General features: G+C 47.4%; 1 protein-coding gene across 3 annotated transcripts in view; it reads left to right on the forward strand.

Moving 5' to 3' along the window:
• The window catches only part of GGA2 (golgi associated, gamma adaptin ear containing, ARF binding protein 2), a 28858-nt gene extending 14571 nt beyond the window's left edge, over positions 1-14287 (forward strand). For 2 of the 3 annotated variants that reach the window (XM_052657004.1, XM_052657008.1), the window contains exons 6-17: positions 481-584; positions 1942-2022; positions 2680-2817; positions 3656-3737; positions 5633-5758; positions 6488-6607; positions 6896-6924; positions 7334-7467; positions 9113-9270; positions 11061-11230; positions 12598-12708; positions 13193-14287. In XM_052657004.1, the coding sequence (XP_052512964.1) occupies positions 481-584; positions 1942-2022; positions 2680-2817; positions 3656-3737; positions 5633-5758; positions 6488-6607; positions 6896-6924; positions 7334-7467; positions 9113-9270; positions 11061-11230; positions 12598-12708; positions 13193-13303 (1364 nt within the window). In that variant the 3' untranslated portion in view covers positions 13304-14287. The remainder of the gene's footprint in view (positions 1-480; positions 585-1941; positions 2023-2679; positions 2818-3655; positions 3738-5632; positions 5759-6487; positions 6608-6895; positions 6925-7333; positions 7468-9112; positions 9271-11060; positions 11231-12597; positions 12709-13192) is intronic. The other variant, XR_008200946.1, reaches the window with a different exon arrangement.
• Positions 14288-15212: the final 925 nt, after the last annotated feature.

Here is a 15212-nt window from a genome sequence, read left to right on the forward strand (position 1 = left end):
AATGAGCCTGTTCCTCTTGTGAAGTGAGCTCCAGAGTGTGTCCTGTGTCGAAGCTGGGAGTCCACGTTCCTTTTCTCTCAGGCTCTGTGGGAGGAACCGGATTTAGGGTGGGCTATTTTTTTTCCCTGTCACATGCACTCAGTGTTTTTATGAGTATCAAAGATCCTACACTAATTTCTGGGCCCTGAGAGGTTGTGTGCCTGCAGAAGGTGGTCAGTATTTGTATAGTGTAGGGACGGTAGACTGCTAGTCTTAGGGACTGTCTCTGCTCTGATTTAGTTGGCTCTGACCATCCCCGACTTGGGATTCTCCCAAGGGAGGATACAGAGCCTTGATCGTGCCCTGGGTGTTTCCCTTTAAGGTCGCTGACAGTGTCTTCCTGGTGGGAGATCAGGAACCAGGGGTTTCTGGACTTTATACTGGATCCTGCTGATGTCAGCAGGTATTGATATCAGCATATCCATGAATTGCATTTTTTAGGTATAATAAAGCAAGACCCTAAACTTCCAGTGGATAAAATCTTGCCCCCACCTTCTCCCTGGCCCAAGAGCTCCATCTTTGATGCTGATGAAGAAAAGTCAAAGGTAAGAAGCTTCTCGCTGACCGTGGAGGCCAACCTGGAGTCTGAGCCGACCTCTTCTTTGAGGGACTCCCCTCCAGTACCCTCTGATCTGAACTGGCACGTGGGGAGGTGGGGTGAGTTCTCTCTGGAGCAGAGAGAGGTGTCTTAGGGTCTGTATGTTGTCTTCGTGGAGAGGTCAAATAAGTGACCTATTCTTTGGGTCTTCCACCTTATCTGTTCGGTGTTCCCGGGGGAAAGAAGGTACAAAAGGCCAACCCTAGTGGGTAGTGTGGGGGGTCAGTCGTATCCAGAGTGTGTGCAGTGTTTGGGGAAGGGGAGTGGGGAGGAAAGCATGGGTTGCACGTTGGTTCAGATCAAAAGAGAAAGCATCAGTAAGCCCGATCTTGCCCGTTTTCCTTCCGTTCCTGCCTCCAGTATTGCTGCTCTTCAGACATCATTAAGGAGAGGGGAGGGAGAAGCAAGGTGGTCCAAACCTAGGCCACGACTCGGGGATAACTCCAGGGTACCTCTGAAAGGTGGCAGTGCTTTTGGTCATTACTATTCTCGGTCGCTCACAAGGTCTGATGAGTGTAGGACCAGGAAGACTCCAGTCCAAGGATGGGTCTCTTCTGGTGCCCTCTGCCTTCCAGCCGTACCTGTCAGCTGTCCTCCTCCCTTGGATCTGGGTGCTCGCTGTGGGCAGGATGAGCAGAGCTGTGCTGGGCTCTGGGCGGCTTTCCCTCGGCTCCTCTCCTGCGGGGTCCTCAGGAGGAGCAGGGGAAGAGGTGTGGCGTGGACTCCTGAGAAAGTCAGTCTGGTGTCAGCTTGGGACAGCTGCTTAGACACTGCGGTGCTCAGAAAGATGGCTCTTCATCTTTCCTGCCATCTATCCAATGAAGAGTGAGTGACTCCACGTGTCAAGCATTCCACTAGGCATTGGGAACAAAGTGGACGAGATTCCCGAGGTCTCTCACATCAGAGTATGTGGTCTAAGACTGCCTCAGTACTATTGACATTTTGGGCCAGTTAACTTCCTTGTTGAGGGCTGTCATGCACTGTGAGGTGGGATGTATAGGTGTCCCTGACCTCTACCCACTGGATGTCAGTACTGCCCCCAGTTGTGACCACCGACAATGTCTCCAGACTTGGCCGGATGTCTCCTGGACATCCATCTCCATTCCCGGTTGAAACACCGGTGTTCTGTGGGGAATGTCATGATGCTCGCGATCGTTAAATTATTTCGTCATCGTGAGGATTTAGTAAGGTCATGCATTTAATGTGCGAGCTGTTGTGGCGGGTAATTCTGCTGTTGCTGGTGCTATTGCTCTGAGCCGCTTGACACAGGGAATTAGTTTCACTGAGTCGTGTTCCCTTTCCAGCTTCTGACAAGGCTTCTGAAAAGCAACCATCCTGAGGATCTTCAGGCTGCAAACCGGCTGATCAAGAATTTGGTCAAGGAGGTGGGCATTTTCCAGGGGGTTCTGCAGAACCAGCATTTGACAGGGGCTGGACAGTGTAGGGAGATCCCCTGGAGGAGGGCATGGGAACCCACTCCAGTATTCTTGCCTGGACAGTTCCATGCATGGACAGAGGAGCCTGATGGGCTATAGTCCATGGGGTTGCAAAGAGTTGGACACAACTGAAGCAACTTGGCAGCAGGGACAGTATGTGTGTGTGGGGGGGGTACAGTTAGCTGGAAGAAGAGACAGCTGCCTAGCCCTGAACCAGGGAACAGCTGTGATCTCCCTGAAGGGTAGCAAGGTGGTGCCTGGAAGCAGAAACTTCTGTGTGCTTCCAAGTACTTCTGTCCAAGAGCTCAAAGCATTTCACAGACCCTGGTTTCTGTCTCAGTGACCAGTGTTGGTGTGGGAATCCAGGTATGGGATTTTCCTTTCCAGAGGGATGGAGGCTGGTAATACAGTGGACACATGCTCCCCCTTGTCTGTCCCAGGAATTCCAGACCTTGAGCATCTTCTTGCCCGCTGAGTGAACACTCCACCCACTCAGTGTTTCGGTGGCTTCCCTGAGCTCTGCACAGCACAGCATGCCTCTCCCGGCGCACATTCAAGCTTTATCCACAGCGTCTGTCCCTCACTTCATCGTCTTTCTCCCGAAAGGAACAAGAAAAATCGGAGAAGGTGTCCAAGAGGGTCAGTGCTGTGGAGGAAGTTCGGAGCCACGTGAAGGTGCTGCAGGAGATGCTAAGCACGTACCGCAAGCCGGCACAGGCCCCGCCAGACCAGGCGGCCTTGCAGGTACTCTTTTCAAAAACAAAGGCAGGAAGGACTCAGTATGACTGACATACTGAGAATATGCACAGGTTTCAAGAGGCCCTCACACAGTCAAAATAACAAGCATGTTCCTTACCCCCTCAAACTTCTCATTCTCCTCCTCCTGTTCCTCCCTCTCTCCCAAGCAACCACTGATAGGTGTTTCCCCTTCTAGTTAGTTTGGGGCTTCCCAGGTGGCACTAGTGGTGAAGAATCCACCTACCAGTGCAAGAGATGCCAGGGACACATGCTCCGTCCCTAGGTCGGGAAGATCCCCTCGAGGAGGAAGTAGCAACCCATTCCAGTATTCTTGCCTGGAACATTCCACAGACAGTAGAACCTGGCAGGCTGCAGTCTGTGGGGCTGCAAAGAGTTGGACACAACTGAGAAAGACTTCTGATTAATTTACGTTTCTTAGGCTCTTTTATAAAGGGAATGATACAGTATTCCACCCCTGCCCTTTTTGGGGGGGATGGTTAGGCTTCTCTCCTTTGGAGGAACTGGTGAGCATGTACCACAATATGTGTATCCGTTCGTCTGTTGATGGATATTTGGGTTGCTTGCAGCTTCAGGTGATTATGAAATACGCTGCTCTGAACATTTGTGTTCAGGACCGTTTTGTGTAAATGCCTCAATGTGGGATTGCTAGGCCATATGCTGGGTGTATAGTCAACTTTTTAAAAAGTGCCAGAGTGATTGTATCATGTTATGTTTGTGATAGCAGTGTTTCAGAGTTCCCATTTCTCCACATTTACACATCTTGAGAGCTTTCTTTTTTTATAACGCACTTAGTGAGAATTTTATGTAACAAACTATTTTCTAGGTTGTGTATGAGAGGTGTGAAAAGCTGCGGCCCACCCTGTTCCGGCTGGCGAGTGACACCACCGACGACGATGAGGCACTCGGTACGGTCTTCTCCAGGCATAGGCAGCGCACACCCCAGAGTGTAGGACCCGCGTGGGGCTCTCTGCCTGCCATGGGGCTTCCTCTGTGCTGCTGACACAGAAACTTGACGGTGGCTTCCAGGTGTTCCAGTGGTTGTGCTTGGGGATGGCATTGATTGAGTTGATCCTTACAATTTTCAGAGAAATCTGGGCTTGAACAAGAAATGAGTAGCAGGTCTGCAAGCATAGAACAGGGTGGAGGTTTACCATGTGAGTTGGGTGTGAAGGGGGTAGAAGGAAGAGCAGCTCCCACTGGAGACTTGCAGAAAAACTGAACCTCTGAGAGGTCTGAGAAGCAGCTGCGAGGGGCACGTCTGGGAGGTTTCACACCCAGAGTGCCTTCAGGGGCTGGGTTGGGGAGCCTCGTCGAGGTGGCCAGTGTGGAGTGAAAGGCACGTGGGAGAACTGAAATCCTGGACACAAGTATAGAAATGGCTGAAGCTTTTTATCTTATGGAAGATCTCAAAACACGTAAAAGGGATTCTATCTGCGTGTCCTCTTCACCTTCCGATCACAATTACCAGCTCACAGTCAGCCTTGATCGTGTTTTTCTTGTACTGTGCAGTTCCTCTGTCCTCCCCCTCCCCACACTCCCGGTTCTGTTTTTAAGCAAATTCCAAATATTTCGGAGTAATCTATCAGTGTTCAGATTTCCTGGGCATTTCTCTCTCTAATCATCTCTTGCTGACCCTTTTTTTTCTTTTTTAAAGTTTGTTATAAATCAGAACCAGAAAGGAAAACCATGCTTGGTATTTAAGTCTCTTTTGGTGGCTAGCCTCCTGTTTTGTTTTATTTTTTTTTTAATTTCATTCATGAAAAACGTGTCCTTTTTCTTGGTCTCACTTTTCTGATGGCATCTCCCCTGGTGTTTAATGTTTCTCTGTTCCTGTTATTTCTGAAATTCTTGATTTCTTATAAATTGAATCAGGAAGGTTGTTCAGATTCAGGTTCAAATGAGGGTGTGTCAGGGAGGAACAAGAATACATCATAGGTGATGTTACGAGGCCCATGGTATCTGGTTTTCTGGGTTTTTTTTAATGATGTAATTATTCTAAGCCTGTTATTTTCTCTGGTTGCAGTGAAGTCAAAATGAATGAAATTTAAAACACCTTGCACATGCCAAATACAACATTCAACCTCTTGTTTGTTCACTTCCATTTAGTTTAAAAATTGACATTAAATTAATAGTTGGTCGCTCTTGAAGGCTTCTCCTAGCACAGTGGCCTGCAGTGTTACATACAGCCCCTGCCCCTGTTGCTATTCTCTCTCTCCCAGGAGAGATTTTCTTGCAGGTAAACCAGACCATGAGATACCCTTGAAATTTTTGAAATCTACTACATTTTTTATTTGGATATTTCAATTTGGATGTCCAGTTTTCATCAGGAATGCTTGATCTGTATTTAGATTTTATGAAATTTACAGGTGAAAAAGTAGATTCATGTACCAAATTGTTCCTTACACACTTTCCAATGACTGAATAAAGTCCCAGAAATGTCTTTTAATATTTGCACCCACATTGACGAAAAAGCTTTAAGTTTAAATTTTAATTAAAACTAAGTTAAAGATTTAGTTCCTCATTTGAAAGGACATATTTCAAGTGTTGGCCGTCATACTGGGCAGTACAGACCAAGAAAGTGAAAAGATTTGGTTCCTCCTCCAACCTGAGAAGGAAGTGTTGAGGTTCAGCGATTGAGTGACTGGGTCTGCCAGGGGCCTGATCTTGTGACCTGGGGGCAGGAGGCATGGCCATACTGAACATGGTAGAGCTGTGTGGTTGCTGCTTTGTGGATGGCTTTAAAAAGACTGAGAATGTTGGTTGCTAAACGGGGAATTCTGATTTTTCTCTCGTTCTTCAGCGGAGATTCTCCAGGCAAATGACCTCCTCACCCAGGGAGTTCTGCTGTACAAACAGGTGATGGAGGGCCGTGTCACCTTTGGGAACACAGTGGCCAGCTCTGTGGAAGACATCCCTGTGTCCAGAGGTATGAGCAGAGAGCATCTTCCACTCCTTGTCGTGGGGCAGCCTGCAAATCCCGGGAAAGAACTGACTCCTCAGAACATTCTGGGTTATGGTATAGAAATGAGAGCACACACTCTCTTTTCCCTTTCCCTTGAGAATTGGTTTTATGTAGCCAGCCTCTGCCCCATGTGCCATCACGGATTGACTGCTGGGCAGCAGCTAGCTTTGTAAACAGAAGTGTTGGCTATTCTGGTACCAGATTCAGATTGTGCCTCTTGTGAGTGCTTACTTAGGGGAGCTGTGCACCAAAGAAGATTGACCATCAGTGGTTCCTAGTGCCAGGCTAGCTAAATCAGAATCGGTCTAAAATAGTGCTTGAAATGCAGATTCTTAGACCTTTTTGGACCTAGATTGCCTGGAGCTGGGCCCCAAGTTTTTATCGAGCACTTGAGATGATTCTGATAGGCTGTGGTCAGAACCTCAAAGGCCTCTGAGCTGGAGCAATCCGCTCTGCTACTGTCCTGGTTGGATGGAGTGTAAGAGGATTCTGTGATGGCAGGGATGGGAAGGCAGTTCCTCTGGCTGCTTCGTATTTCAGATGCCACTCAAGGCTGTGAATCAAGCCAATCAATGGCAGTGGAAGGTTCTTCAGGGGTGTGCTAAGGGGGGACCGTGTGATGTCTTTTGATTGGGAGGAGGCCTGAGGGAAGTGGAGCTTTCACTCATATTTACTTTCCTATCTGTTTTCTAGTCTTTCAGAATCCAACAGGCTGCATGAAGAACTGCCCCCTGATTGACTTGGAGGATAGCGGGTCTGAGCAGGCTGGGGCTGTGACGCCGTCTTTACTGCATCAAGACCTGGCAGCCTTAGGTAAGGGTGGTGTCTGGGGGGAGCCGGCACAGAGCGGTCCTGACTCCCAGGGAGAGAGTAGGCCCATTCCCTTGGGGAGTGTGTGCCTGTTTTTAGAAAGAATCGGGTTATACTGGGAAATTCGGAGAGGTCTTCCTTGTCCCCAGTCTCAGATTTGCCAGGACTTGAATGAGTTCCGGTAATTTGCTTTGTCTAGGCTTTCCGAGGGCTCTAGAAAGGGTGGCATCAGTCTCCGGCTTGTATCAGGTAGTTACTGATATGCACCTCCACTGTGTTCCTTCCTTGCAGGAATCAGTGATGCCCCAGTTCCCAGCAAGGTAAGGAGGCTCTTCCTGGGGGCTGGAGAGGAGAGGGGAGGTCCCTCAAACCTGCCTTCCTGAAGGCAGCAGTGCCCCGGGGAGGGTGGATGGTGACAGCATGGCCTGGTGGCTCTTGGTGGACTCGGAGGTCCAAAGCCTTTTCTTTTCTTCCACTGTCTGGCTTGAACCCCTGAAGGGAGACTTGTTTTTGCTCTTCTATCCCTGCCCTCTTCCATTGTATCCAGACTCTTGCTTACTTACCAAAGGTCTGCTCAGGAGTCAGGCCCTCTCGCCCTTTCTCCACCTGCCCTGGGAAACGTGGTTAGCCTGCTCTGCAGTGGCTTTAGGGTCAGGAGAGCTGTGCCCTGGTGTGACTGTGGCTCACAGTCATTTATACGCTGCCCTTAAGCCATTCCTGGTTTGACAGGTTGCAGGTCAGAATTGCTGTCAGGAAAAGAAGAACCCCACCACCAGCACGCTGCCAGCTGGCGGTGCTCAGAGCCCCTCTACAGAAGGGACCTTGCTGGACCTCCTCTCCCCACAGCCGCCTCCAGGATCTCGGTGAGTCTTGGGGGCAGGGAGCCGAGAAGAGTCGCTCCTGCGTGCAGTTGCTGGGCTGCTGCTCCCCCTGAAGGGCTGCACTGCGTGCCGCCCCTTTACCTCCCCATCCACCCCGGGTCAGGAGAGCACACGTTTTGGCCAGGACCTCTGGAAAGGGGTTTCAGGAGTAACATCAGCGGTAGCTGCTGATGATGTTCTTGGTCTTTATAGGTTGGTTTGCTGTTTTCCTGATTTCACTAGTTTGCAGCAGTGTTTAATCGCTAGAGAAATAGATTGTATAGAAGATCCTAAATGCCATCCCCTAAAGACGAGGTTGAATGCTCCTTCTTTGCTTTTTTCCTGCACGTATAGTAATACGTGGCTTGTTTTACACAAGTGAGGTTATAATTTATAGATTGTACTCTGCTGTGGGTTTTTTTTTTTTACTTTTTAAAAATAATTTTATTTTTGGCTGTGCTGGGTCTTTGTTGCTCCTCTGGTTTTTTTCTAGCTGCGGTGCACAGGCTTCTTGTGGTGGCTTCTCTTATTGCAGAGCATGGGCCCTAGGCCGTGAAGGCAGGTAGATTCTTTACCACTGAGCCACGAGGGGAACCCCACTCTGGTTTTTTATATCACACATCTTTGATACATTTTCATCAGTTTATGTAAATTTGCCTCATTCTGATAGTTGAATAATATTCATATGGGCTTCCCTGGTGGCTCAGAGGTTAGAGTCTGCCTCCAGTGTGGGAAACCTGGGTTCGATCCCTGGGTTGGGAAGATCCCCTGGAGAAGGAAATGGCAACCCACTCCAGTATTCTTGGCTGGAGAATCCCATGGACAAAGGAGCTTGGTAGGCTACAGTCCACAGGGTCACAAAGAGTCGGACACGACTGAGTGACTTCGCTTTTGCTTTCACGCTTTCATATACATATAATGTATACTTAGTCATTTCCCTCTTGCAGATATTTACATAACTTCCAGTGTGGAGGCACCTGGAAAGTTTCTGTAGTACAGATTTATATAAAGAGAGGTGCTCTAAGGTATGAATGTAAACACATTTTCATAGATCCTGTCCATTTGCCTCTGGCAAGGCTGGAGCACTTTGCCTTCCCCAGACAGCTCCCTGAGAGCCTGTGTGCCTGGTGAAGACCTCCAAACTGGGTGGAGATGGAGCTGTGCTGGGAGGTCATTCTTGTTTGTATCTAATGGATTTCTTCCCAGTTTGCTGTTTATCACCGCTTGACATTCTAATTTTGGTGGGTCACTTCTGTCTGGACTTAGGTTTTCCAAAAGTGTTTTTGATTTGTGTTCCAAAGGGACAAAATCATGAAGTATGAATGATGCGGCCAGTGTAACATGACTGCCTGACGACATTAATTAGTTTATTGGGTTCTTATTGTGTGCATGCAGATACACTTCATACACTTTCTCATTTAATTCTTGTTATAACCCTATGAGGTAAACATTAAGATGTCTCCATTTTGCAGATAAGAAAACTGAAGCATGGGTTAGATTACTTTTCTAAACTCATACACCCTGAAAATATGTACATACACACATATGCACACACATTTACATTTATTTTTTCCCTTTTTCTTCAGAAAGTCTAATCAGATTCCCAGATTTCTCTACAGTTTTTTCCAGTCTTATTATTTCTTTGCAGGAATTATATTCCACAGAAAAGTATCCCCAAGGAAGTACCACCAGGTACCAAGTCCTCACCAGGTTGGTCCTGGGAGGCCGGGCCTTTGGCTCCTTCCCCATCTTCCCAGAACACTCCTCTGGCTCAAGTGTTTGTCCCTTTGGAGTCTGTTAAGCCCAGTAAGTACAGTTTCACTCTTTTTTCCCTCTCTATTAGACACCCAGCTTTATCCACTCTGGATTGATAGGAGTGGCTCTTAAACTGGGGAAGGTACATGGGGGTTTATACTGTTTTATATCCTGCTTTATTTACTATTAAAAGCCATAGCAGCCCTTAATCTTCAGAATCTCGCCTGCAGGCAAAGGATAAGGCAGGTGGCTTCCTGGTCTCTTTGCTGATATTCTTCTTAGTTTTCTGTCATGGGGTTGACTCTGAAGCATATTGGCAGGCAGAATTTAATTAGGGATCTTGAGTCCACATAGGGACATGATCTTCATTTGGAATTCAGGAAGGGAATGTTCAGTGTGACCTGAGATAAACTGGGAGAGCTGGAATTAGAAGGAAAGGAAGAATTTGACTGGTGAGCATCTTCCTCTAAGGATCCTCATTAAAGCAGGAAACATAGATATTAACCTCCCTTATTACAAAGGGAAGGAGACTGAAGGCCCAGCTAAGTAAGGTGACTCCCTCTGGTCAGCACCCTGATACATGAGCAGGAAACAGTGAACAACTCGTTGCAATAAATGGAGACCCATTTTTAAAACTTCCCTGATTATTTCATTAGGAAATATACTTAAAAGAGGAAATGCTGGGTGTAGACTTTTAAAATTTTGACCTTCACTACCAAGTTGCCTTCTAGAAAGGTTGCCTTTTGCCCATAACCTCACCACCATACCTCATGAATATTTTCAGTCTTTTAAATCTTTGGCAGTTTCATTGTTAAAGTATGTTTTTATAATGTGCATTTTGATAAGTGATATTTGGCATGAGATAATGATCTTCATTAAATTTTTCAAAAGATGTTTAGCCGTTTGTCTACCACTTACTGAATTAGCCAATGATTTTCAAAAGTACTTTCTTGACATGTTAAATTCTCAAGTTTGGGTCTGTTTTACTTGCTGTTTTGAGTTGCAGCTTTGTCCATATCTGAGTATTTGTTCATGCAGATAGCCCTACTCCCCCTCCTTTTCTTATAGTTAGTCTCATGTATCTTTCTCCCCAAATTAACTTTGAAATTATTTCTTAGCTAAATTAGGACAATCCCTTTAGTGTTTCCAATACCTGATTAATTTAGAAAGCTCTGCTGTCTTTACTGCTTTGTCAAATTAAATATAAGGGATGTGTATGTGTATATAGTCATACAGAGAGACCAGAAGGACAGAGGCCCGGATGTTTGCAGTGCTTATTTCTGGGGAGCGGTAAAGGTGTTTTCTGTCTCATCCTTTGTGGTACCCTGTATTTTTTGTGGTGTTCACACATCATTTTTCAATGTTTACTTCCTTGGCTCTTCCGGATCTTAGTTTTGGCATGCGGCTCACAGGGTCTTTTTCCTTTTGACTAAGTTGCACCGCACGAGATCTAGATCTCTGACTAGGGACCGAACGCACGCCTCCTGCATTGGGAGCATGGACTCTTGGCCACTGGACCACCAGGGAAGTCCCCATATGCTATTTTAATCATCCAGTCATTTCTTGCTCAAAAAAAGTTATTTTCTGAATTTTTTATTATTGTTTTTTTAACTGGTAATGGATGGTTGGATGGTGGGGAGAGATCAGTTTGGAATGTCACAGGAGTCCCCTGGAGCTAATGAGGACTTGGGGTATGGAGGTGCAGAGCGTTGAGCCCAGGAGCCGTGCTGAGTGGAGAAGAGGAGGATTTGGTGACAGGTGCGCATCTGTTTCGAGCGTGGCCGCTCTTCAGGGGAGTTTGTAGTAGCACTGATCCTCTTGGTTGGGTCCTTCTCTGCCAGGCAGCCTGCCACCTCTTATCGTGTACGACCGGAATGGATTCAGAATTCTGCTCCACTTTTCTCAGACTGGAGCTCCCGGCCACCCAGAGGTGCAGGTGCTCCTGTTGACCATGATGAGCACGGCCACCCAGCCCGTCTGGGACATCATGTTTCAAGTGGCTGTGCCAAAGGTGAGTCAGCGGCTGGCCCACTCCCTGGAATTCTTCAATAAAGGCTGTCATTTTTGAGCATCAGGTCCTTTGTGGGGACATTATCTATGAGATGGAAAGGTCAGAATCTTCACTTAAAGTAGATTAAGATAAAACGGGAATTTTGTTGGCTCAGTTAACTGGGGATTCCTGAATGTGTGCCTTCACAGACGGCTGGATTCGGGTAGGTTTGTGAACAGTTCCTTAAGAGCCTGCCACTTTCCCTCTCTTGACTTTGATTTTCCCTTCTGGAGCCTGTTCTCTCACGGACAGTCTCCGCAAAGCAGGAAATGGCCGCCGGCAGCTCGAGTTACATGGGCCTTAACTCTTTTTATCTCAGAATAAACTGGCATGAGGCATTCTATATGTTACTGGTATACCTCAGGCCAGTAACTCGTGTTCAGGGATGTGAGGTACTCTGGCCAAGTAGGACATTACATCCCTTTCTCAAGGGAAGTCAGTACCCACAGGTTAACAGCCAGACTAGAATCACAAGAAATGGGCAAGGGCCCTGTCCTGAAAGGAAGGATTCAAGGCAGACAAAAATAAAACTCTGCATTTTCTTTTTTTTTTTAAAGGTTTATTTATTTTTAGTTTATTATTATTTTGTAGTTTATTTATGGCTGCGCTGGGTCTTTGTTGCTCCACGCGGGCCTTCTCCAGTTGTGGCAAGTGGGGACTATTTTTTTTAAACTTTTTATTTTGTATTGGGGTATAGCAGCGTAACAATGTTGTGATAGTTTCAGGTGAACAGCGAAGGGGCTCAGCCATACATACGCATGTATCCATTCTCCTCTAAACGGCCCTTCCATCCAGGCTGGCAGGGTGCACTCTCCAGCTGCAGTGTTTGGGCTTCTCGTTACTGTGGCTTCTCTTGTTGGGGAGCTGGGGCTCAGCAGCTGTGGCACACGGGCTTAGTTGTTCCCTGCGTTGGCACTGCAATGGCAGGTGGATTCTTTACCACCCGGCCACCAGGGACGCCCCAAACCATGCACTTTCTAACACTGATGGTAATTTTGTAGGGCATGGACTCTCATTACCTCTATCTTAAAATTATCAGTCCAGGGTTCAGAAAGGTTAAGTATTTTGCCCAGAGTCATGGAGCTAGTGAGAGGCAGTTAGAATTCAGTGCAGGATGTGCTTGCTTTCTTCATGTTCTGCCTCTCAGAAGCTGACCTTTGACCACACAACTACAGATACACTTTGTGTATGGGTGGGGTGGGAGGGTCTTCCATATTCTTTCAGGCATTGGTGGGGTGGAGGCCAAGCTCTCCTGTTCACCAGATCTCCCTCATTAAAGCTGTAATTTGTTAGGAATGAGTTATATGTTGGATTTCTTCCCCCAATAGTCAATGAGAGTGAAACTGCAGCCAGCGTCCAGCTCTAAGCTTCCTGCTTTCAGTCCTTTGACGCCTCCAGCTGTGATCTCTCAGATGCTGCTGCTGGACAATCCACACAAAGTACGTTCTGGTACCGGTGCTAGCAGGGAAATGGGGGCCCTTGAACTCCAGGGAGGCAGCCTGGCAGGTGGAGAGAACTGTGTTGAGGTCTTAGTTTGTTTGGGATGCTGGTGGAATGTCCCTTGCTGGAGTCTCTTTTCCTCTGGGGCTGATTGGAAGATCTGTGTCCAGATTGTCATAGCTGTGGACCAAGGGAGTGGTCCATACACTCTCTAGCTCCATGGAATCCTCTGGAAAGGTGAGGCCAGCCGTCTTAGCTGGGCTCCACCTCAGGGCTGCTAAAGCGTGGGAAGACACCCAGGGTGTCTTCCTGGCTCCCCTCGTGTTTGTAGTCCCAGAGGGTCGAGGCCAGGGTATGCCTCACTTGGGTGGAGTTAACATATGCATACTGTTACTTGGTGACTACTGGGTGGGTAAAGGCTTTGACTCTGGGCCCATCTCTCTGTCACTCCCCACTAATTTAAGGTCTTTTATCTTTGCCCAGGAGCCCATTCGGTTACGGTATAAGCTGACATTCAACCAGGGTGGACAGCCTTTCAGCGAAGTAGGAGAAGTGAAAGACTTTCCCGATCTGGCAGTCTTGGGTGCAGCCTGACTCCTCCCAGGACAGATCCTGCCATTCAAGCTTAGGCCAGTGTTCCTTTGCTGTCTAGATAGGACTGATCATGGTGATTTAGTGCAGAGTGCCAAGAGTTCTGTCCTGACACCAGGCTCTGGATGCCAGCCTCTGACTTATTCTGCAGGGGTGTGTGTGTGTGTGTGTGTGTTTGTGTGTGTTTGTAGGGGGTGGGATGAAGGCAGTGTGGGAAATGCTAAAACATTTCTGATAACCATCTGCTACGGTCATGTCTGGTTTTGCATGTTGGTAGACACTGATGTCCCTGCCTCAGGTTGGAGGTTTTATAAGCCAAAGTTGTCACTGTTGTTTTCCATGTATTATTACCTTTTCATTCATCCACTCTGTGCCTTGTCAGCCTCTGAAAGTCTTGGTTGCTCCCAGGCTGCTGTTCTCAGGGACGCGTAAGGGACCTGGTTGGTTCTTGGGGCAGAGTGTCTTCTGGGATGCTCTCTTCCAAGAGGGACCTTGTCTCCACTTCCATTAGCAAATGCTGCTTGCATGTGTCCAGGAAGATCTTCTGAATGGGATGCTTGTTGCACTGTGTCCTAGGCGAGGGGTTGCCACTGGACCAGAGGACCGCGCTTGGTGGGCCAGTCATGTCCTTTACCACTGTGCCTTAGAATCGCCCATAGATGGACCCTTCAGGGCAGAGGGGAAAGCAGATCCCAGGCCTTCTGCAGGCCTCAGGTTCCATGGGCTGGGCAGCCTGTCTGGACCCTTCCTCAGGACCCTCATCTCCATCCTCCTCCTCATTCTCTGCAACCATTTACCCAGAACTCTTTGATGGTGGCACCATGCCAGTCGTTGTAAGTCATAACTGACAGGTTCACCCTGGCCTGTTGACTTCACAATCCACGGTGAAGAACTGTGATGCAGATGAGATACGAAAAGAGTTTAGCAATGATTCAAGTGGTGACTAAATCTAGAAAGTCGTTATCGAATAAATACCTGTGTAACAAATACACGTTGTGGAGTTTTGAGTAAGTAGGAGATGTGGTGCCCGTTGCACCTGGAGATGATAGGCCTGAAGGGATTGCTCGTCTGTTGAAGTGAGGAAGACTTCCTGAGGAATGTGGAGCCTTAAGAACTGCTTCAGGAAAGAGAAGCCCTGAAGGTCTGAATGAAGCTGAAAGAGATGGATTTTTGTTACAGTCATGGTGTGAAGGGAAAATTGCAGGCTTGTTATCAGTTACTCCTTAGCACCTACTAGGTGCTAGGCATTAGTGCATGTTTTCCAAGTCCTGCTTGGCCTGATGAGTGAAGAGAGCTCAGCCTGGCTGTGGTGGCCTGATGTAGGATATATGCTCACCTTTCTGGGCAGGAGTCCACCTCAGAAATTGCATGGCTTTTGGGGGCTCTTTGTCACAAAATCGGGTACTTTGTAGTCTGATCTTTTACTTCCTGCATATAACTGAAAATCTGCCAAGACTATGTTGTGGATGGGAGCTGTTAAAAAAAAAAAGGGTATGCTTGATGTGAAAACTCAAAACAGGTAAGTGATGGGGTGATTTCTTCATTTGTCATAACTCATAAGATTCATTTGACTCTAAAGTCTTGTGTTCACATATTTAGAGCCTTTATAGGCTCAAGTTTATTTTCATAAAGTCTTCTAGAGTGCCTATTGTAAAGACGATGCCTGGCTATGAAGAACGTCCATCCAAAATGGGTAAATGAAACTGACGCATGAAAAGACTTTTATCCCATAGTTAAAAGGTAGAGTCTGTGTGAGTGAACATACATCTGTTGTCTAGGAGACAGCTTGCCAGTGGTTCTCTGCTTAGGGAGAGTTGGACAGGGCATGGAGATGGGGGATGGGTGTCCTGAAAGTGGCCAGCAGTGCCTTCTAATTCTAAGTTCAGTGACCACTTAAGACATAGCCCTTATC

This window comes from Budorcas taxicolor, chromosome 2, assembly GCF_023091745.1.
Source record: "Budorcas taxicolor isolate Tak-1 chromosome 2, Takin1.1, whole genome shotgun sequence".
NCBI lineage: Eukaryota > Metazoa > Chordata > Mammalia > Artiodactyla > Bovidae > Budorcas > Budorcas taxicolor.